The 21910-nt window shown below is 36.9% G+C and overlaps 1 protein-coding gene across 1 annotated transcript in view; it reads right to left on the bottom strand.

The window, feature by feature from the left end:
- The window catches only part of LRP2 (LDL receptor related protein 2), a 197293-nt gene that overhangs the window by 54598 nt on the left and 120785 nt on the right, over window positions 1–21910 (bottom strand). The window contains exons 35-47 of the mRNA XM_033112329.1: window positions 21114–21291; window positions 18719–18932; window positions 17367–17606; window positions 14723–14911; window positions 11702–12622; window positions 11400–11565; window positions 10859–11017; window positions 9140–9429; window positions 8199–8402; window positions 6887–7129; window positions 5225–5350; window positions 3761–3880; window positions 956–1087 (exon numbers count right to left, since the gene is read on the bottom strand). Of these exons, the coding sequence (XP_032968220.1) occupies window positions 956–1087; window positions 3761–3880; window positions 5225–5350; window positions 6887–7129; window positions 8199–8402; window positions 9140–9429; window positions 10859–11017; window positions 11400–11565; window positions 11702–12622; window positions 14723–14911; window positions 17367–17606; window positions 18719–18932; window positions 21114–21291 (3182 nt within the window). The remainder of the gene's footprint in view (window positions 1–955; window positions 1088–3760; window positions 3881–5224; window positions 5351–6886; window positions 7130–8198; window positions 8403–9139; window positions 9430–10858; window positions 11018–11399; window positions 11566–11701; window positions 12623–14722; window positions 14912–17366; window positions 17607–18718; window positions 18933–21113; window positions 21292–21910) is intronic.

Here is a 21910-nt window from a genome sequence, read left to right as displayed (position 1 = left end):
GTATTTTAATGCCAACTCTACAGATGATAAAATTGAAACTCAAAATGGTTTACTAGATGGCTCAAAGTCATAACACTTTCTAAAGAGCTAGGGCTTCAAACCTAGGTCTTTTTTTCCTCCAAATTTAGTGCTTTTTAAAGTGCATTATAGATACCACCCCAAGTAGAATTGGGGTATATAGGAGAAACATATATCAACAAGAATTGTCAGAAACCACGTTAGGAAAGAGATGAGATAGTAATATATATATAATCATTAATGTCCCAGAATAAAAGAACAGGTATTTTATTTAATCTCATTGTGGGTGAATATGAGACAAAAAGAAGGGACTCTTGGTGAAGGGAAAGTATATGCTGCAATCCATGTTTGTGCACCTGCCTACCACCCATTTCAGTGGTTGGAGAGCTGTGGACCAATCACCAAAGTTACTGACATATGAAGTTACGATCAAACGCTAACCATCAAGGAACCATCATTTTTATTGTTCTACCACGGAAAGACACTTTTCTAATACACCTTGGCTAAGACTTCCATGCCCTGTTGGTAATGGCAAATGGTGTTCCACAGTCTGTTCCATAGCCCTCCCCCAAATAACAGCTCTACAGTAAGAGATGAAATTGGAGGCACAATTAATGCTACACTGTTAAAGCTACTAATAATATTAAGAGTGGCCTACTTAGTTGTCTTTATCTCCTCTAGAAATACAGGAGATTATTTCTCTTAGCTAAATGAAAGAGAAAAAAATAAACATTAAAATCATTTTTCATCATCTAAAACCATTTAAGTACTTGATATCAAACAATTCCAGAATGGAAAAATAAAGGTAACTTTCTATCAGTGTGCATTCGATTAAAGAGGAATCTGCCGGACAATCATATCTCCAAAGACAGAAAAATAAATCTACTGAGTTTCTCTGGAATGTGACTTTGCCAAGGAATTCACTGGCTTCACTTACCACAGTGATGTCTTTCATCCTCGTCACTCATGTCCCCACAGTCATTATCACCATCACAGATCCATTCTCTTTGGATGCACCTTCCACTGTCACACTTGAACTCATCACTTAGGCATGTCGACTCATGGTACACTGAAAAAATAAATAAAAAGCACTTTTGGTGAAAAGAATAGTTTGTAGTCCAGAAATCTTGTTAAGTCTGATACAGCATAGGCTGTCTATAAAGCTGATACAAATTCTTTAATCATATCCCCACATGTGCCTATTCAACTAAGCAAGTTGTCAAAGACCCATAAATTCAGGGACCCCTCAAAATTTTGCCCTAGAGCAACAGAAAATTTAATTTTAACTATTAAAATCACAGCACAAGGATAACAGTAAGGAGAAATACGACCTTTCATAAACAGATAAGAAAAGAGTATAGATCGTCACACATCCCCTTTGACAAAGCAACACCACTTCTAGAAATCTAGCCTATAAGAATGTTCCCATATGCGCAAAAAGAAATTTATAATAGGATATTGAAGGGAATCAGAATAGGCCTCCTAGCCAAGATGTGCTACGTTTTTGACATGTAGGTTATTTTGAGCTGAAGGCAATAGAGACCCTGTGGGCTCAAGAGAAACCTTTACCTCTCCCTTAAAGAATTTACACTGGGAAACCCTGATCATAATAAGAATATCACCACAAATAAATTTTTATGACCTATCTATAGGGCAGGGAAAACTTCTAATTACTGAACATCTGCTCTCCTTACAATCTTGTGAATGACCTTCCTCCCCCCTAAAGCCCAAGGAATCATACCTCATCCTTCTAACTTTCTGTCTCTGAAGCTCACAGACAGAGCTTCATATGTGGGGCCTTTGACTCTCTCATGTATGTGGGGTTTCCATATGTACGTATGTAATTAAATTTGGTTACTTTGTATTATTAATCTGTCTCATGTCAATTTGATTAGACAAGCTGAAAGAATCTAGAAGAGTAGAGGAAAATTTCTTCTTCCCTCACAATGTTCATTCTAGCATTATTTTTCATAGTGAAAAAATGGAAACTTCCTAAATGCCCATAAGTTAGGAAAGGGATAAAATCACATGGAACATCCATACGTCAGAGTAATATGCAGCAGTGCAAAGTAATGAGATAGATCTATATTTGCTAACAGGCTGACAAGATGTTGCTAAGCTAATTTAAAAAAAAAAGTGGGGGAAAATTGCAGAAAAATATATATAGTAAGATCCCATTTGTGTTTTAAAAGCTACCTATCAGGATATACGGATAAAGGTGAGAAGACATCCACCAGACAATAGTGATTATCTCTGGGGAATGAGGGGATTGAACAAGAGTGAAGAAATGGGAATTTTCCTGTTTTTGTATACATCTTATTACTTCTTTAAAATAATTCCTCTGCATATTATAAGAATGTATTAATATATATAGATTCTTTGCTTATTTTTATTTAAATATGTCAAGTAGTTGGTACTAATTGCTATCACTATGACTTTGGTTCTCATGGAAAAATCTGGAAACTGTATTTATTTTTCATATAGTTGAACCACTAATTCATATATTTAAAGCAATCTCTCATACTATTCTACTCACATTATTTCCTTTATGGCTTCTTAAAACTATATGTGCCCTTTGTTTTCTACAAAACTTTTAGTGTTTTGTAGGAAAAAGAACTTGGCAGAGATTCAAATACCACTCTCCAACTATCAGTCCCAGAATTTGAACCTAAGAGAAAATAGGCATAGAAGATCCTCATAGAATTCAGCGGCAAAACTATGCTAACGATTCTAAGAAAACATCTCCCAAATAAAAAGTTTTATATATGATGGTATTTGCTGCAGTGACATTTATAATAGAGGAAAACTATAAGCAATCTAAGTGTTTAAAATAGAGGCAGTTAACTCAATGACAATGGAATCACTCAATGGAATATCATACTGTCGTTTAAAAAGGGATATAAAGACAATATAATAAGGGTCAGAAAACTTTCTCTTAACCAGATAGTAAAACTTGTAGGCTTACAGGCCATATGTTCTCTGTACTTGACACTATCATTGTAGCACAAAAGCAGACAATATGTGACCACCTTCTAATAAAAAAATTTTTTTTATAAAGATAGGAAGTTGGCCCATGGCCATAGTTCACTGACCCGTATACAGCAATATGATTTATTAACAGGTAAAAAAAAATCAATGTAAAAGATTGTATCTTTATATTTTCATATTATGCAAAAAAAAAAAAGTTCATGGATCTAGATTACAATCTGGAAAGGTAGCAGCCTGCAAATATAAACAAGCACAACTTCCTCCAAGAATATACCAAAAGGTCCCTGGAACTCAGGAATTTCAGATGGCGTGGACCTTACCTCATAAACTAGTACATAGACAGAACAGGAAGAGGATGTATGTCCCTTCCTTGTGTATATGATGATTCCAATCCCTTTGGGATCCTCCCACAGCCTTATGGGTCAGAACTCAGCCAAAATCAGAAATTCCATTTCAGAGTCAATTAAAATTAATTGAGTTCTACAAGCCAGGCACCACGTTAGGTACAACACCATCAGTCTCATTTTATCAGCATCAATCAGCAACCTCCATATCCTGACCAGCAACCCACACCATGCCCTGCACAACTAATACATTTTTAACGAATGTCTGCTGAGTGGTTTCAGCATCTCAGCTGAAAATAGGAGCAGGGCGTGCAATCATTTAGTCATGACCCCGCGGTCTATATTTGAAGTAGTTGGAAGAGGTTCTCTAGCTGCATCATAACGCATTTCATGTTTGCTTGCTCTCTTACCACAAGTGGTAGGTTCATCAGAACCATCAAGACAATCTCTTTCTTGATCACAGTACCAGTGGCTAGGAATACAGCGTCCAGACGTGCAGTGGAACTCATTGTGGCTACATGTGTGAGAGGCTGCGAGAGGAGGGAAAGAAGATATAAACCCAGGAGCAAAACACAAGCTTGTTCCCATCAGTCTTAACAATCTGCCTATATCTCTGAACTGAATAAATAGTTGCCCAAAAAGGAAGATGGAGGCTTAGGAAATGAGCTTTTGTATATGCTTTCCATGAAGAGGGAGCAGCACGGAAGGGAGAGAGGGCAGGCAATACTGCCCCAATTTTCCGGAATATTTTTTTCCAAAAATACCAAAATAAATTGTATTTATCAGAAATAACAAAGTACTATCTTTTTGATATGGGAAATCACACATTAATGTAAGAGAAGACATGCTTCTGCCATCACATAAAATTAAATAAATTCTATGGAAATAATGATTAAAAGCAAAACAACAACATAACCATATCTGAGCTCACCATACACACACAACTTTTAGCATGTCAAACCATGATTCTAGAGAATTAGCAAAGTTCTGGTCTTATCCATCCTTGTTATATGGGCTTTTGTTTGAGTAAATGACTCTGCCTGTGCTTGAACATTGGTTCTTTTCTCCAGGAACTTTAGGTAGCTCAGGCCAAAAATATTTTCCAAATTGTTATGTAGATACAAACCAGAATCAAACCTTATAATTCTTTTGATCTACAAGGCTCCCTTGCTTTGGCCCACGATTTTGCCAGGAAAAAACTAATAATAAAGCAGAGGTTCCAAAAAGAACAGTACTAGCTCCTATCTGTATGTCCTTATCTGACGGCTACATCCTGAATTCTGTTTCTTCTTGCTGCTGTTACTATAACGGACTCCTGTTCTTGGACTATAGCCTAGCCTGGTGACAATTACTGAGTTCTTAAATTATGCATCTATTTACACTAATAGTCTCAAAGTTATCAAGTTTAAGAAAGGCCTTTTAATTTGAGCTACAAATACAGGAAACTGTGATTGAACCAAATTGCTAAATACAAAATAAAGGTTTCTGAAAATCAAACGTATTTAAAAATAGAAAAATCCTTTAAGTTATGAATGGCCACTATACCTATATTATGAGTAAATATAACGGCTTAACATGCAAATTATGCCTGAAGTTCCCGAAGGCAAAAGGCCTTCAACTTTCAGAAAAATGGCTCTGCAATTGTAGAAGGTTAGGTATCACAGCAGGTCTCTGGGGAAATATATGGAGTTGGGCCTCCAACCAGGGAACAGAGAGGGGCTTCTTATTCCTAAAGCAACTGCCTATTGCATCTACTTACAAGGTCAATTTGAGATGACAAATGAAACTATCCCAAACACCCAGGCCATACATCTTTGTATTAGCTGAAGGCATGCATCCTTGGAATCACAGAAAGAGAAGCAGGCTTATATTACCGCAAAAGGTTGGGCTTTCGTCACTCATGTCTCCACAGTCATTGTCTCCGTCACACAAGTAAGTACGAGGAATACAAATATTTGTACTGTGACATTTCGTGAATCCAGGCTGGCAAGTGCGATCAGCTTGAAAAAGACAACCAGATAAACATTTGGTATATGTCCACCACATATAAATACCCATAAAGAATGTTCATACTAACAGATCTATTGCAGAATTCAAACCATCGGAAGGGAAGCATTTTGAAAGCTATCACAGAGGCATGATCCATGACACTTATGTCACACCATAGAAAGATATTTCCAGCAGATCTATACTGCAGGGAGGGGAGGGGACACAGAGAGAGAGAGACAGAGAGAGAGAGATGCTTGTATTAAAAACAACAATGAAAAAATAAACGAATTTAATTGTCACCCCTATGGATAGACAGAATACTAGTAAGGAGGGATCAGGGTGGATGGAGAGGACAGGATGAGAGACTTCTGTCATATCATTTCGTCATATCATTTTACTAACATATTTACTAACATACCAGTTAGTAAGAAATAAGAGGGGGATAAAGTAACATATTAAATGGCTCAATTATGCAATTAGTCACATCCAGAATGTGGAACATTCCACAAGACAATTCAATGGCATTTTAAAACAATGGAAACAGTTGTGGCATAACAGATATTAAAGAGTTATAACAATCAAAATCCATGTGTAGACTTTGGAATCTTAATTTGAATAGAGCAACTGGAAAAAGACATTTTGGGGATAAGTGATAAACTTTCAACATGTACTGAGTACTAGAGGATATTAATTAAGTATTGTGACTTTACTAGGCATTATAATGGCGTAGCAGTTGTTTTTCAAAATGTCTTTATCACTGATACGCATGTCTACTGGACGCTGCTTTAAAATACTCAGAAGAAAAGTGGAGGGAGATAGATGAAACAGATGGGCCATGTTGAACCTGGATGATGGATATATCATATTATTCTTTTTGCTTTGGTGTATGGTTAAAAGTTTCTGTAAGAAAAAGTTCTTTTAGACGCATACTCACATAAATATTGTGGTAACTCCCTACAAAAGCAGCAATGCATGTAGATGTATCTAAACTAAAAATACATTTGAACTTACACTCTGCTTTTTTGTTTTCCCAAGATGCTGAAGGGCAAACCCCAGAAATTTTGAATAAAATCAATTAATGAAAAAGCAATCTCCCCCAAAAAAAAAAAAAATTAAAAGAATAAAAAAAGAAAAGAAAACATCATTTCCGTCAACACTGTACTGTATAGCTTTTTGCACAACATTCACCACAAAACATTTGTGCAATAATTTGTCAGGAAATATGTTGGTAGTTTTAAAACAATCAAAAATTTTGTCGAAAATGAAATTTTTAACTGACAGATATATAAACCAAGGATAAAATATTTAAGGTGATTTAAGTAATCAATAGTTGTATGGGACCATAAATTTAGGTAAATAATTCAAATATTACGTAGAGTTCTTTTTAAAAAATCATTTAGTAGATATATTTAAATGAAATTTATGTTTTACATGAATATTTAATTCTTTGTTTCTTCAGAAAGACTTTGTTTTTATATAAAAATTTCATCTTTTATGATCTAAGACTTCAGACCCCAAAGCACAATAAGTACTTAAGATGAACTTACGGCAATTTTTCTCGTCTGAAGTATCATTATCATGGCAGTTGTTTACACCATTGCAGACAAACGCAAGAGGTATGCACCTTTTATTATTACAAGTAAATTCCGTGGTGGCATTACAGTCACTGAACAGGCACCCTTCCTCATCACTGTTGTCACCACAGTCGTTGTAGTGGTCACAGCGATAGCGATACTGGATGCATCGCCCGTTGTCACAGGTGAAGGCCGTCGAATGGCAAGTGTGAAACGCTAAAAGAAAGAAAACACAGTGAAGTAACCTCTTGATTAAAGCATCATCCTAATTTCTAAAAAGATGTAATCAAATAAAATGGACACTTTGAGTTTACCTTCCAAGGCAAAAACGGCTGCAAAATGGACTGCATGCAAAGTGAGACAACACCTTAATTTAGTTAGACAGAGCAAAATATGTTGCGTGCTTTTCTTAAGCAAATGGCAAAGTCACTCCATTTCTCTATCATCTCAATTTCAAAGTTTATCTCAATCATAGAAAAGCATGAAATAGAGTATCTTTGGGGGGAAAAAAAACCTCTTCGCCATTATATAATCTACTAGAAAAAGGTCACTAACCAATCTCAGAAAAATCTTAAGAAAGTCCACTGCGTTTTGCTCACCCCATTCAGATGGAAGCTGAACATTCGGAAAGATTTTGGTAAAATTATTGAATTAATGATTCTTCTTCTATGAAAATTAACAAAAATGATAATAACCACCTATTGGAGCTCTTAGTTCCATGCTGTTATGCTTAACAGGCCTCAAGTCTCATACTTTCTTTTTATATATTGTTTCTCTTACGTCTCACAAGAATCCTAGTAATAGCTCCATTTTACATATGAGATGTCTGAGGCTCAAAGAGGTTAAGTCACTTTCCCAGGGCTATTCAGATTGTGTAAATGGCAAGTCAGGATTTTTATTCAGTACCTTTGCTCTTAAACACTACAGAAGGGCTTCCTAATAAAGCATCAAACACTACTCCACAGCATATACAGAGGGAGTCAAAAAAATGTATACACATTTTAAGAAAGGAAAAAACTGCATTAAAATGATAATACTTGATACATACAGATACCAAAGATGAATGCAAGTCATGCGTATACATTTTTTTGGCACCCCCAGTATATCAGCTTATATGCGATTTAGCAGAAATGCAGTCTGGATACTCAGAGTAAATATTTTTCCATTCTAACAGGATACTGAGGCACAAAGCTCAAAGCTATTCACACACCGCAGGATACTGTACCAAATCCTTGACGTAAAGGCATCGTGAGCTCCTAACAAATGTTCCAACAGTCCAACTCACCACAGACACTCTCCAGCTCATCACTGCCGTCCCCACAGTCGTTGCTGTTGTCACATTTCCACTGCTCCAAGATGCAGTGCCCGTTGAGGCAGGTGAAATTGGAACCATCACACCGTATACCATTGTCCACAATGCAATGCTTATTGTTGTTGGCCAGATACCAGTGGTGCCCCTGTGGACACTGGCACTCAGCACCATTTGGACCTGAAGAAAAGTAGGTCCAGAAAAAGCAAACGATTTGTGTAGCAAACATTCATATTTTATTCTCCTCCAGAATAGCACTGGTAACAGCTTCTATGTTAAATGTGCTATAAGACAAGCCATGGAAACTGCTCCTATCAAACTTTCAACTACATTCTGAGTCATTTTTCCATCCAGAACAACCATCAATTAATAAATGTAGCTAATTCACCCTGACCTTTAAACTACGTCTGGTCTACATTGAAACAATTGCAATGATTCTGCCTCCTCAGCAAAGTCTGCAAAGCAAAGGTATCAAAAGCCACACTTTCCTATGAATTTGTTGTTCTGTATAAAACACACTATAAAGCACATATCACACATCATATCATCAGAAATATTGCAAACTATAAATAGTACTTCCTAAGTGAATGAATTAAATCCTGTCATAAGAAAGATAAGCTCAATGATGGAATTTCTATTCAAGTCATAAAGTGTGGCAGCCAAACCCTCATCTTTCTTTCTATTTCCATCAAGCTTGACTTAAAAATGCTTTCGTAAGAGGGCTCCATATCTCATAGGAAAAAATCCTGTCAAAATCTTCCTCTCAACATACAACCCCCCAACTCTACTTTGTAATTACCCTGAAATCAAGGAAAATTTGTTCTCCTGTTAACGCTTAATATTCCTTCAGCTTTCCCTACCAGTTGTCCTCATTATTATTACTCTCCTTGATTCTATATCCATGGGCAATGTCTTACCTGGTGCACAAATATGGCTGCAGCCCCCATTAAACTGGTCGCAAGGATTGCTGCACTGCTGTGGGTGGTCCTTTGCAACAAAGCGAATACCCGTAAGCCGGGAGGGAAAACTTGGGGTCATTGCAGTCTGTCCTGACCCATCATATTTGTTAGCTCGGTAAATTTTTCTTGTGGACCAGTCAGTCCAGTAAATATACTGGCCACTGATAGTCAAGCCAAAAGGACGAAAGGTTGTGCTGACAACGACCTCCCGCTCCATGCCCTTTAAAGTGCTGCGTTCAATCTTGCGCCTAAAACAAAGTTTTAAAAAACAAAAATGCTGTAATCCAGAAAGAATAATTGACATCCCAATGCCAGAGCCTAATCATTGCTTTATACATCCCTCAACTTTCTTTTCAAGTAGAGCATGTGCCAACAAGAAATGTTTCTTCTGGTGGTTTGCTTATCAAACAATGGTCTATATAAATCATTGATTTCCAAATATCAATATAACCTACAAGTAATCCTATAAATAGAACCAGACTCATATTAGTAATAAGAGAATATTCTGAAATAATACATGTAATCTGTGGAACTTGGTGTTTAGCACATAAAAGTCACTCAAAATGTTAATTACTTTTCCCTTCCCACTCCTTTAATGACTTTTTCAATTTGTCATTTACTAAGTACCTTGAGGTATTTACCTGGAATAATCCAAATTTACACACAAAACATCATTGCTTTGTTTCAAATGAGAAAATGAAGAAAAGATCAGGTTGTTAGGTGCTCAGTGTCACAAGACCCAAAACATACCCTGTTTCCCTGAAAATAAGACCTAGCCAGACAATTAGCTCTAACGCATTTTTGGAGCAACAATTAATATAAGAAGACCTGGTATTATATATTATTATATTATATTATATTATATTATATTATATTATATTATATTATATTATATTATATTATATTATATTTATTATATTATGTTATGCTATATTCCCGGTCTTATAGTATAGTAAAATAAGACTGGGTCTGATACTAATTTTTGCTCCAAAAGACACATTAGAGCTGATTGTCCGGCTAGGTCTTATTTTCGGGGAAACACGGTAATAATATAAGCAAGAAAAATTAAGATTTCTGACATGTAGACACTAGCCATAATAAACAAAATCATCTCATCTCTTCAACTATTCCATTAGGATGATTGGAATGTGAACAATTTCAAGGGTTTCTTGGAGAAGAATATAAAATATAAAATTAGAGTTGACAAAAGTTTCTAAGGAAAACATGAAATTGGCTGAGAAGAAGCTGGCTCAACAAGAATCTGTTTGAGAAGATGACCAAAAGTCAAGACTAAAGGAAAACGTTTTTATAAGACACTGAACGCTAAAGCCCAGAGAAAATAGTCGTGTGCATTTAAGTCATTCATATTTTATGGTAGTTACATGGGGTCTGTAGATTATAAACTGAGTGATTACATTTGTAATTATAGCTGAAAATAACTCTAGTAAAGCATCTTGAGATGCCTCTTATTCATAATTATTCAATCTCATGACATAGATCACTTTTCACAGGTATATTCACCAGGCTAGAATATCGTTCATAAAACTGTGATTCTACTATTTGGCCATGTCTCTTTGGCATATTTTGTTTTCATCACATTATGCAAATCTCTCTCCTTTGGAAACAGGAGGAAAACTCTTCTTATCAACACCTGTATGATTAACCAACGACACATACAGACTAGCATCTGTCCAGTACAGAAGGTCTTCCTCATGGTCCACAGTGAGCCCACTGGGCCAGACCAGGCTGCTGTTCACAACGGGTTCCCGAAAATTTCCTCCCAGTGTGGCTCTCTCGATTTTGGCAGTAGTACCCCAGGAACTCCAGTAGATGTACCTAGTCATCCAAAAGGAGTCATAATTAACTCATCACAAGGAAATTCATAATCTTTTTTAGTTAAAAAAGAATGGCAGCATTCTTTAACTGTAAATTGACATTAACTTGACAAATGTAACCCTACACCATTCCCACCCACATAACTTGCCCAAAGGGGATCTACTGAGTCAGAGCATTACTCCCTAGTATGCTGCCAACCTTTCTAGCATAACTATGATTTCCTTCCCAGGTAAAGTCACACATGACCTTTCACCCTTGAGTCTGTAGCTACACTGTTACAAGCCCATAAAATGTTGGCCCTCTATGAATATAAAATAATTTCAGGTCCCCCTCCCTACAGAAATAAGTAGACAGAAATATGGTAAAGAAGACGATGGCATACCCTCCGCAAGGATCTAACACAATTGCTCTTGGCTTTGTAACGTGGGCTATCACAGTGCGCTTAGACCCATCCTCAGCCATGGAGTTAATCGTCTGGTTGGTATAGTCACTGTAATAAATTCTTCTATTGACCCAGTCAAAAGCAATGCCGTCAGTAGTCCCTATATCTGGACACATACCAACAAACACACATACACAAAGACATTAAAGTCTCAATACGCATTTTAGAATTACTGGGTCATCCATGTGTGTTGATCCCCTTGTGTCAACTTCCAAGATAAGCTGCACCTGGAGAGCACTTACCTGAAACAATGACAATGGGAGAACTGATCCCTGCATTCATGTTGACATAGGAAATCTGGCCATGTCTAGCTTCTAAATTTTGTGTGAAGTAAATTCTGTTATTTATGCTGTCATAATCCAGAGCCATGGCATATCTTCCCACACTTATTGCTTGGAAAGGTGGGCTATGGTCTTCAGGATCCAAGTGTAAGCTTCCCAAGGAATTCTCCAAGGCAAAGATGAGGAAATTTTCTTTTGGAATGGCACAACTCTTGCCATCACTGTTCAGAGTCCCAAAAACACAGCCACATTTTGGGGTGTGTGATCCAGGAAGAGCAAAGCAGAGATGGGAGCATCCACCATTATTTTCCAAGCAAGGATTGTTGTTGACCTCTGCTGGTGAATGGGGCTGGACGCTCTGGTCAAAGATGGTCACATCTCTTAGCCAGTTGATATTGTCCCTTATCACTGCTGGCGGCTCTGTGTTCCCTGGCTCTTTGCTAGCTTGGAAGATTTTTTTTAAATTTCTGTCTACCCATATGATAGAATCTCCAAAAACAGTGATGGCATAAGGAGTTGGGTAACGACTGCCATAACGAATCACTTTCAATTCCTTCCCCTCAATACTGATCCTTGAAATTACATCTAAAGTATCATCAACCCAATAAATGTAGCCACTGCTATGGTCCACTGCCAAGCCCCGTGGTGTGACAATGCCCTCTGATACAAGCACAGTTCGATTGGTACAGTCAAGAAAAGAACGTTCAATCTTTGGGTTTTGCCCATAGTCAGCCCAGAAGAGGTATCTGTTCTTGGGGTCTACAACAATATCCCTGGGCATATCCACTGTGACTCTAAGGAGAACACGGCGGTAGGTGGTATTGATCCGCAGAACTTCTATCAGTGCTTCAGATTCAAAAGCATTGATGAAATAAAGATTTTCTGCAGGAAAATAAAAGAGCATGCTGATGAATGGAAAGCCAAGAAAAAAAAATAAAAGGATACTTCTTCAAATTCAGAACAAAATATGTAACCTTGAGGTTTGGCTCAGTATATATTGTCTTTTCCAAGATGATAAATGTCTCCATTTAGACTTAGAAAAATAGTGCGATGTCAGAGAGATAGTGGATGGGGGGAGCGGGGTCCACAGTGTGAGGGATATAAAAGATAAATGTCTAAGTATTACTTTGTCTTGTGTACCTGAAACTAATTTAAAAAAATAATAATAAAAAAAATAAAAATAGACTTAGAAAAATAAATATTAACTCTTAGGATCTAAAGAGATTGTTTCTTCAAATTTAAAAGAGAATGTGTCCATCTTCAGCTTCTAAAGCACATTAGAATTCATAGCAAATGTCATAACCTACTTTCTATTGAAACGTGTATTTTCCAGAATGTCTTTCCTCTTTTACCTGAATGTTTAACACCTGAATCTTCAAAGACTCTAAGTATACATTATCATAGCATAACTTCTACTCCAACATGAAGAAAGGAGCAAAGAGAGAGACCCAGCAGGATCTCAGGTTGTGGATCAATGTCATCACATCATCTTTGTGCTTAGCATTATTAACATGGGTTCTTTTCCTAGTCTTTCTAACTACCGTGTTTCCCCGAAAATAAGACCTACCCGGACCATCAGCTCTACTGCATCTTCTGGAGCAAAACTTGATGTAAGACCTGGTATTATATTATATTATATTATATTATATTATATTATATTATACCAGGTATTATATTATATTATATTATATTATATTATATTATATTATATTACATTATATTACATTATATTACATTATATTAAAGACCTGGTCTTATAGTATATTAAAATAAGACCGGGTCCTACATTAATTTTTGCTCCAGAAGATGCATTAGAGCTGATGATCCGGCTAGGTCTTATATCAGGGGAAACATGGTAGTATAGGTGTTCTCATCACATGTACCTTCCAAAGCCACCAAAACAAAAGTGCATTTGCCTTTGAGTATTACAGAACAGTGAAGATGCTAGAACAAAAAGACCATGGTGTGAAGACAGTATAATGAATGGTGATCCCAAATTGATTCCATGTAGTTGAAAGTCTGTCGTTAAACTATCTACCAAGGCACATCTACTTTGTTCTTTATCTAACTCAAAATGGCTCTAGAGTGATCAGGCCAATATGCAATATTACTGATCTACTCTTTTCATTACCTATCTCTAATTGCACTATATGTATACTCCAACACTTTAATCCAGGGTTGGCAAAGTTTTTCTATAAAGGGGCAGATCATAAACATTTTATTTTAGGCTTTGCAGACCATATGATTTCTTTCACAGGTACTCAACTCTGCCATTGTAGCATGAAAGCAGCCAAAGACGATACACAAACAAATGGACATAGTTGTGTTCCAGTAAAACTTAATTTACAATAGGCAAGTGTGCAGCATTTAGCCCATAAGCCACAGATCACTCACCCTCAGAAACAACACAGTAAATCTGTAATCAGGAATGGGATTTAGGAACTCAATTAAAGCCTTATTTGACCATATTACCATATTCACTATTTGCAATAAACACTTATTATAGTACCTAGACTTTTATAATACATTTTAGAATTTCTATGTGATGTCTACTTACCAAGATTGATTAACACTCAATGATACCTATTTTTATAGAATGGCATTATATTCTAAAAATTATAATACATTTGTTTCTCAGTGTGGAATTAAAAATGAATGGTAATTCAAAATTAAGTACATGAATCAATATAACTAAGTTAATGTAATATTGGGCCCAGCATTTCAACAGAACTACAATAAAGTGCCTAATGATCAAAAGAAATTTTATACATTAACAAGAGGAAGCAATTAAGAATTTGGCAACTAAAACTGCTCAGCTTTAAAATAAACGATTTCCATTTCATGGTTTATATTATATTTTACTATCAGAGAAACAGATCTGATGCATATATAATGTTAGACTAAACTTTCTGGCATAAAATAAGATGATAGAAATACAAACACAAAAGACCTTTCAATGAAATCCCTATACAGCTTACCTACCTGCTACCCAATCCACTGCAATACCCCGAACTCCATTTTCTCCTATTCCTTGGGTAATGATGTTTGTAAAACCAGATCCATCTGGTTTGACTCTACGGATTGCATTATACGATTTCTCAGAGATGCTAAAATCACACCAATAAATAAAGCCGGAAGATATATCCACGTCCACATGCAGTGCATTTCGTCCTGGAACGTTTAAAAAAGATCATGAAACAAGGCTCTTGCTGGAACTAGAACTTTTCAATGCCTACCCTTCCTCTCAAACCCTCATTCCCAACTGCCTGCTCTGACTATGCCCCCGTTACAAAATACAACTATTTGTTTCCCAGGTGAAACAAGCACACCTACCACCCAGATCTTGGTTTCTCACATTTCCCACAGTAAGGAGCACTGGCTCCTGGGAGAAATGGATGATGATGGCTTGATGTAGGGAAGTCTGAGGTGAGCCTGGAACATCTCATTGTACCAGGAAGCAAGGAAGCACTCAAACATGAACGAGACCATGTCAAAAGAACACAGACAGCCACTTTGAGAGGAGCCCCCTAGCCAAAATGGACCAACTGGAGCATTAGAAGAGAAAATATGTTAAATGATTGATAACACATTGAGTTAAAAAAGTAAAATCTTGAGTTCATAGTGATAATAAATATTTTTTTAAGATTAACTGGGTAAAAAGGACAGCTTTCCTAGAAGAATATTACCTAGTAAATGTAGAAGAAATGATAGAATAAAAAAATTACCATTTTGCAATCCTAATTAATCGTTTCAGATAAGAATCATCAATAGCTGCTAAAACCAATGGGTAAAAGGCACTTGGGGAACAAGATATTCATTGGGTGCCAAAGTATGACCCCAAAGATTTCACACAAGTTACAAAGGGAAAAAGACGCGTATACCGTTAAAAGGCTGGGATTTCATGGTGACCACCTTAAACAACTGATCAAGTTTTAGTATCACAAAGAGAGGGACAAGTGACATTATGTTCTTAATAAGATTCTGTATCAAGTACACAGCATCACCTATGATGTATTCTTGCCAAATGTGTTCAACCCCAATTTAATCAAACAATTAGACTTAATTTTCATTTCATGGGAAGTACAAGCTGTAAATTGAAAAAAAGGTTAAATGACACCAGGAAACATTCCAAATACAATGGTATGGGCAGGTATGAATCTTGATTAGATCTTGGCTGGAACAAAACAATAGCTATAATAATATTCTGAGGCCAACTGGAGAAATATAAATATGAATATTAGATGATAACGCCCTTAGGAGCTGCATGCTAAAGTATGTAGGGGTGAAGTATCATGATATCTGTGATTTGTTTTCAAAAAGTTCATTAAAAATGTATATATATGCGTGCATACACACCCACAAACAACCACACAGAAATTGAGAGCTCAAATGTGAAATGTTAACAACTATTGAACCTACCGTGTTTCCCCGAAAATAAGATCTAGCCGGACAATCAGGTCTAATGCGTCTTTTGGAGCAAAAATTAATATTGGACCCAGTCTTAGTTTACTATAATATAAGACCGGGTCTATTATAATATAATTTATAATATAAAATGATATAATATAATACCGGGTCTTACATTAATTTTTGCTCTAGAAGATGCATTAGAGCTGATGATCTGGCTAGGTCTTATTTTCAGGGAACCATGGTAGGTAAGAGTTTAAGGATATTTACTGTACCTTTCAACTTTTCTGCATTTAAAATTTTTCAAACTGAAAAGTTGGGAGGAAAAAATGATTGATTTTATAATATCTTTACAAGATGTTAACTCAGATGCATAACTTTTTAGCTACAGAAAAACAAAGATGAGTCATGAGTACATGTGAATCAAGCAGGAGCATGTGCGGTGCCAGAACACTGACAGCTTTCACCATAGGTTTTCTGTCTCTTCTGACCATTTCTCTCACCCCTTCATTCTCTTCATCCTTTCTTCTTCCCTTTCTGCTTTTTGTTTCTATCATTAGCCTGTGACATACTGCTTACGATGCTACTAAACACTTAGTTCTTCTTGTGGTAACATACACCTAGAAACCTCTTGGCTCATCTAGGAAGCAAGTGATCCTTTTATATGTTCATGGTACGCAAGCCTAAAGTGCTGCAAAAATATTAATTATTAAGGAGAGACTAATACTCAACTCATCAAATATATATTGATAAATCAGATTGGGGACTATTTCATTACTATTCTAAATAGTAGTATACGTTTACCTAAACCTCCATTAATAGTCAGAAACAGGGTACAGTTCTTCTGATCACCAACTCTGTAATACTTCTTGTGACCTCATGCTACATTCTGTATTGCTCTAGGCCTGTCATTCTCAGTGGGGTCCAGGAACCGGCAACATCGGCATGCCCTGGGAACTTGTAAGGAATGCAGATTCTCTAGCCCTACCCCAGACTACTAACTCAGAAATTCTGGGGATGGGGCCCAGATCTGGTTTCAACAAGCCGTCCAATTCTGCTGCACACTCTAATTTGAGAACCACGAGGCTGAGACAGTTGAAGGGGAAAGACGAGCTTCATTATGTGCTGAATCTAAACACGGAGACATGATTTATGGCACCAAGGATTTCAATGTGGCACCAGATGGAATCAAATGTTACTTATATTGGAGTTGGCATACCTTGGCCCGCCACTGGCACCATGGCTTCTGAGTGATCTGACAAGTCCAAGCTAAAGCCTCTGATTGCAGACAGCATCGAAACAACAATGAAGGAACTGTATGGAGAGCAGGTCTGATGATCAGGATTGAGTTTAAAGCCAGTGGCACAGGCGCATGAGAAGCGTCCTCCTGGTACGGGCAGGCAAATCTGCTGACAGGCATTCACATTGTTGCTACAGCCATTGGAGGATTGGGCAGAATCTAAATGAAATCAAACTTACTTTATAAGTTTTGAGCCTACATACTTGCCTCTCCATCTCAAACATTTAACATTAAGGCACCAAATAATGCACTATAAAAATGAATAAGAAAATATGATATCTGAGTTAACAAACTCAAAACAATATTAGAGAAACTAGAATTTATGCAACTAACACCTAAAGGTATGAAAGCAGGACCACAACTATTATATAATAGTGAGAGAATGGAGCATCAATTGTATTTCTTCCACAAATCTTGTAAGAATTAAGGCAGCCAGTATACAAATTCTAATTTTTTCCCACTCTTGGCCTATGTGCTGGCATTTAAAATTATATCAGTTTAATTATATGATCAACACTGTGATGTGCAGTTTTTATAAAGTATATTAATAAGAGTATTTAAAGGGTTTTTTTAAAAAACCCTTGCAATAAATATAAACCTCAAGTGGCAAACTAGTTACAGGACAGCTACCAAACTCATAATCTTTGGTTAGAGAGTAAAAGCTATAAAATATGTCTAAATAATAAAAAAAAAAATCTCTAGATGATAATGCTAATTTAAAGGGTCAAATCAAAAGTTAGATTATTTCGGAAAAAATATGTTGACACAGGCAACATCTAAGAGTATTCCTTTTAAGATTAAAAATTCTATCTGGTTAACACTTTCCCAGCAGTAATTCAACTAATATTTACTGAGCACTTCAATGTGCCATTACTATTCTAGTCACTGGGTAGAGAGCAAGAAATAAGACAGACAAAATGACTGCCCTTATGGAGGTCACATTCTAACACGAAGCACAGGAAATAAACAGATAGGATAATATATCAGCAAGTGCTATGAAGCAAAAGCAAAATAAGGAGTTTAAAATGATGGGGAAAGAATGGAAATAAACTTACACTGAAATCAATCTGGCCTTTCAGATACCAAATTAGTCTTTGACACTTAGCCATGCTTAAGACATTATCATTTTTTAAATATTTTGGGTAATATCCATTTGCATGCATGTGTATGTACATGGGTCTGTGTACGGGCATGTGTTTATATGTGTAAGTGTATGGATGTAAATATATTGTTCATCCATGAATGTATATGTTTCAGTAACAAATACTTACTGTGTCGGTGATAAACTCGAAGGCCCCTCAGATCTGGAGTATTATCTCGAAAGACCACTTTGTTGGACCCAGTGGCCTTGTCAACTCTTTCAATGACCTCATAATGTTCGTCAGTATAATAAAGGAAAGGCCCATAGACAGCAATTCCCCAGGGATGGGAAAGATGGTTTACCAGGACCATTCGATCTGTACCATCCACGTTTCCCCTTTCAATCTAAAAGATCAGAGTTTTCATTACAGACTGATTCATGGCGAAATGAGACACACATTTAAAACTAATATTCTCTTAATAATACCTCACATTTATACAGCACTCTGTCCTTTACAGACATTTTTCATATCTGTTTTCTGATTTGATAGTCACAACTGCACAGAGCAGGAGGTCAGGCAAATATCATTGTGCCCATTTCACGGATAATGAAGCTGGAGTCAAGTAAGTCAGAAAACTTTTCTCAGATCACATGGTGAAGAAAACGGACCTAACTTCTTTCATCCCTGCATGTGATATTCTGGTCAAGGACACACACTTAATGTCTAACTGTGGGCTATTACACAGTTGACTGACCCCGCATTTAACATCTCCACCAACAATTTCTGCAACGGGGATAGGAAACGAGCTCCATACAATCACAGAAGACAGCAAGACTGGATGGGGCAAAGAGTAATGCTGTTACAGCAGAACAGGTAACAAGCCTTAGTCAAAATGATTTGGTAAACTGGAAAAGAACACACAAGAATGGACGTCCCAATGGAAAATGACAAATTGACTACTTCTAGAAGAAAAACAAACTATAGACATAGCCCATTTGATTTCATTCCAAAAACGTGTCTCAAGTACCTCCTCTGTGCCAGGATGTGAGCTGAGCACTGGCAAGAGAGGCAAACAAGGTCTCATGTACTTCCTCACTGGACAAGGGAGCCCAGCAAGTACAAGAGCAGGTTGTGCCCGGGAAAGTGACAGAAGTTCCAGAAGGCTAGAGCACAGAGGAAATAAGCTTGTAGAGGAGTTGCTGAGGGAGTAATCTGGACCAGATCAGCTGACCAAGCGTGACTGAAGTATTTGGAGCTACTCCTCTAAGCCAGGGTACTAGGCTGAGCAGTAATCTAACCTATTTGCTGTGGTTTAATGAAGACAACATGCCTCCATCATGAAAGCAGGTCCAGTAATGAGGGCCATGGTCTAGTCAAGGCTAGAGAGGAGTGGCTCAGAATGGTGGAGATGGCACAAAAAGGTTGGTCCTGAGGAAAGAGGCAAAGGACAAATTACCAGGATTTTATAATGATTAAAAAAGGACATGGTTACTAAAGTGAAGGAAAAATATGAGGATTCTAGCCTCGGAGAAAGGTTGGAGACTCACACCATTAACAAGCTCACAGATTCAGGAGAGCAAATGAGAAATAGAAATAGAAAGGGAGGGAGGTGGTGAGTACTGTGTAGGTCATGCTAAGTTGTATGCAGAAATCATACCCCGTGACAAGAGCTTCCTCATTATTGCACACATGCATCAAAGTCAATAAAGTACTTTCACATACTCACTACTTGTTTTTAATCCCCAACGTTAATCACCATTACAAGTACATTTCATTTTTTTAAATTTTTTTTTCAAGTACATTTTAGAAGAAAGATTAATCAATGAACTGAAAACCAAATCTACTGCATAATATTATGGACAGATCTGAAATCTGTCAAAGACAGATCTGAAATCACTGCCATTTAAAAAGCAAGGAAGAGACTAGCACACATTCAATTCCATATCCAAGGCAATATTTTAATTGATCAGTAATTATTATTGACTACCGTCTTTTTGCCTAGTCCCAGCTCAGCTGCTTAAGCATAGCAGTGAAAATCAAATATTATTTCTTTGAATTAAATTATATAGTTTCTGCTTCTTATTGCAGAATATAATAAACTCAACCTTAAAGTTTAAAATTACCAATAAAGGGAGTTTTCACATATATTCAACCATGTTATGATATTATAAAGTAATATGTAGCTAGGAGGGGAGGCTGAGTGCAGAAGTTTGCTATATACTTTTTTTCTTAGTCTCTACAACGGGAGAGCCTGGAGAACTTTCAAAGAAAAGCACTGAAGTCACTAGCACATGAAAGAAATGGCTTTTCATGGACAAATAAGAAATAAGAAATGGAATTATTTTATCTCGAAATGTAAACATTATTCTATAAGAAACTATGCACACATACTATAAAAAATTGGACTTCAACTAGAGCAAGATTTGCTCAAGAGAAAGAAGTTATTGGGAGAAAAGGCAATAAAACACTGGTACAAGTTGCCACGTGAGATTGTTCAAGACCCACTGCCACACAACACAGAACAATCAGCGTCAGCTGCGCAAGCTCAGCAATGACGACCAACAGACAAAAAGGGTGCTCATACCACGCCCCTGCTGGTGACCGCCCAGTAGAGTTTCTGCTCCTCCATATCAAGGGTGAGAAACTCTAGGTGTTCAAGGTTCCCAGTGAAGAGAGTCTTTGGAGATGTGCCATCCATGTTAGCACTTGCAATCTTGGCAGGAACGCCACTGTCAGTTCCTTGGTCTGACCAGTACAGTTTCCTACAACCATGAAAAACACCAACATTTAATGAGACAGAAGGCGGATTAGAGTGAATGGCGTTTCTAATTCAAATCTTTAAATGAAAAGGTGTGGGTTTCTTTGTCCTCAAGATGCATACAATTCAATAGACAATGTCTGACACATCACTATCTTGTTATATACGATGTGGAGGAGCGCTTAACCAGTGTTCTATCAATGTCTGTATACTTCCTAGTTCTTATTGGGGGAGACGCCATTTTAAATGGTATAACTAGGAGGTTAGCATCTTCCACTGGTGGGTGACCCTTTAGGTTGGTCAGTCAGATGGAAAGCTTATGACTAAGAAGAAACCTACATCAGTAGTCAATTCCTCTCAAAGACTCACATATTGCCCAGTACCCTGGGAAGGGCAAAGCCTAATGTAAATGTTGTCAGGTGTCTCCCTGCTCACTTCTCAGGCTTTGTATTTAACTCTCCAAATCATCATCTACCACAAGACCCGCTACTTTCTTATCTAATATGATTTCAGTGGTGAAAAATAAAGTTTGAAATTTAACACAAAAAATAGGAGAAAGTACGAGAAATATTTTTCTGAGTGGAATCCCATTAGCATGCTAATATCAGGAAGTACGTGCAACT

The sequence above is a fragment of the Rhinolophus ferrumequinum genome, chromosome 8, assembly GCF_004115265.2.
Source record: "Rhinolophus ferrumequinum isolate MPI-CBG mRhiFer1 chromosome 8, mRhiFer1_v1.p, whole genome shotgun sequence".
Classification (NCBI taxonomy): Eukaryota; Metazoa; Chordata; class Mammalia; order Chiroptera; family Rhinolophidae; genus Rhinolophus; species Rhinolophus ferrumequinum.
This window is presented reverse-complemented; position numbering and strand designations above follow the sequence as displayed.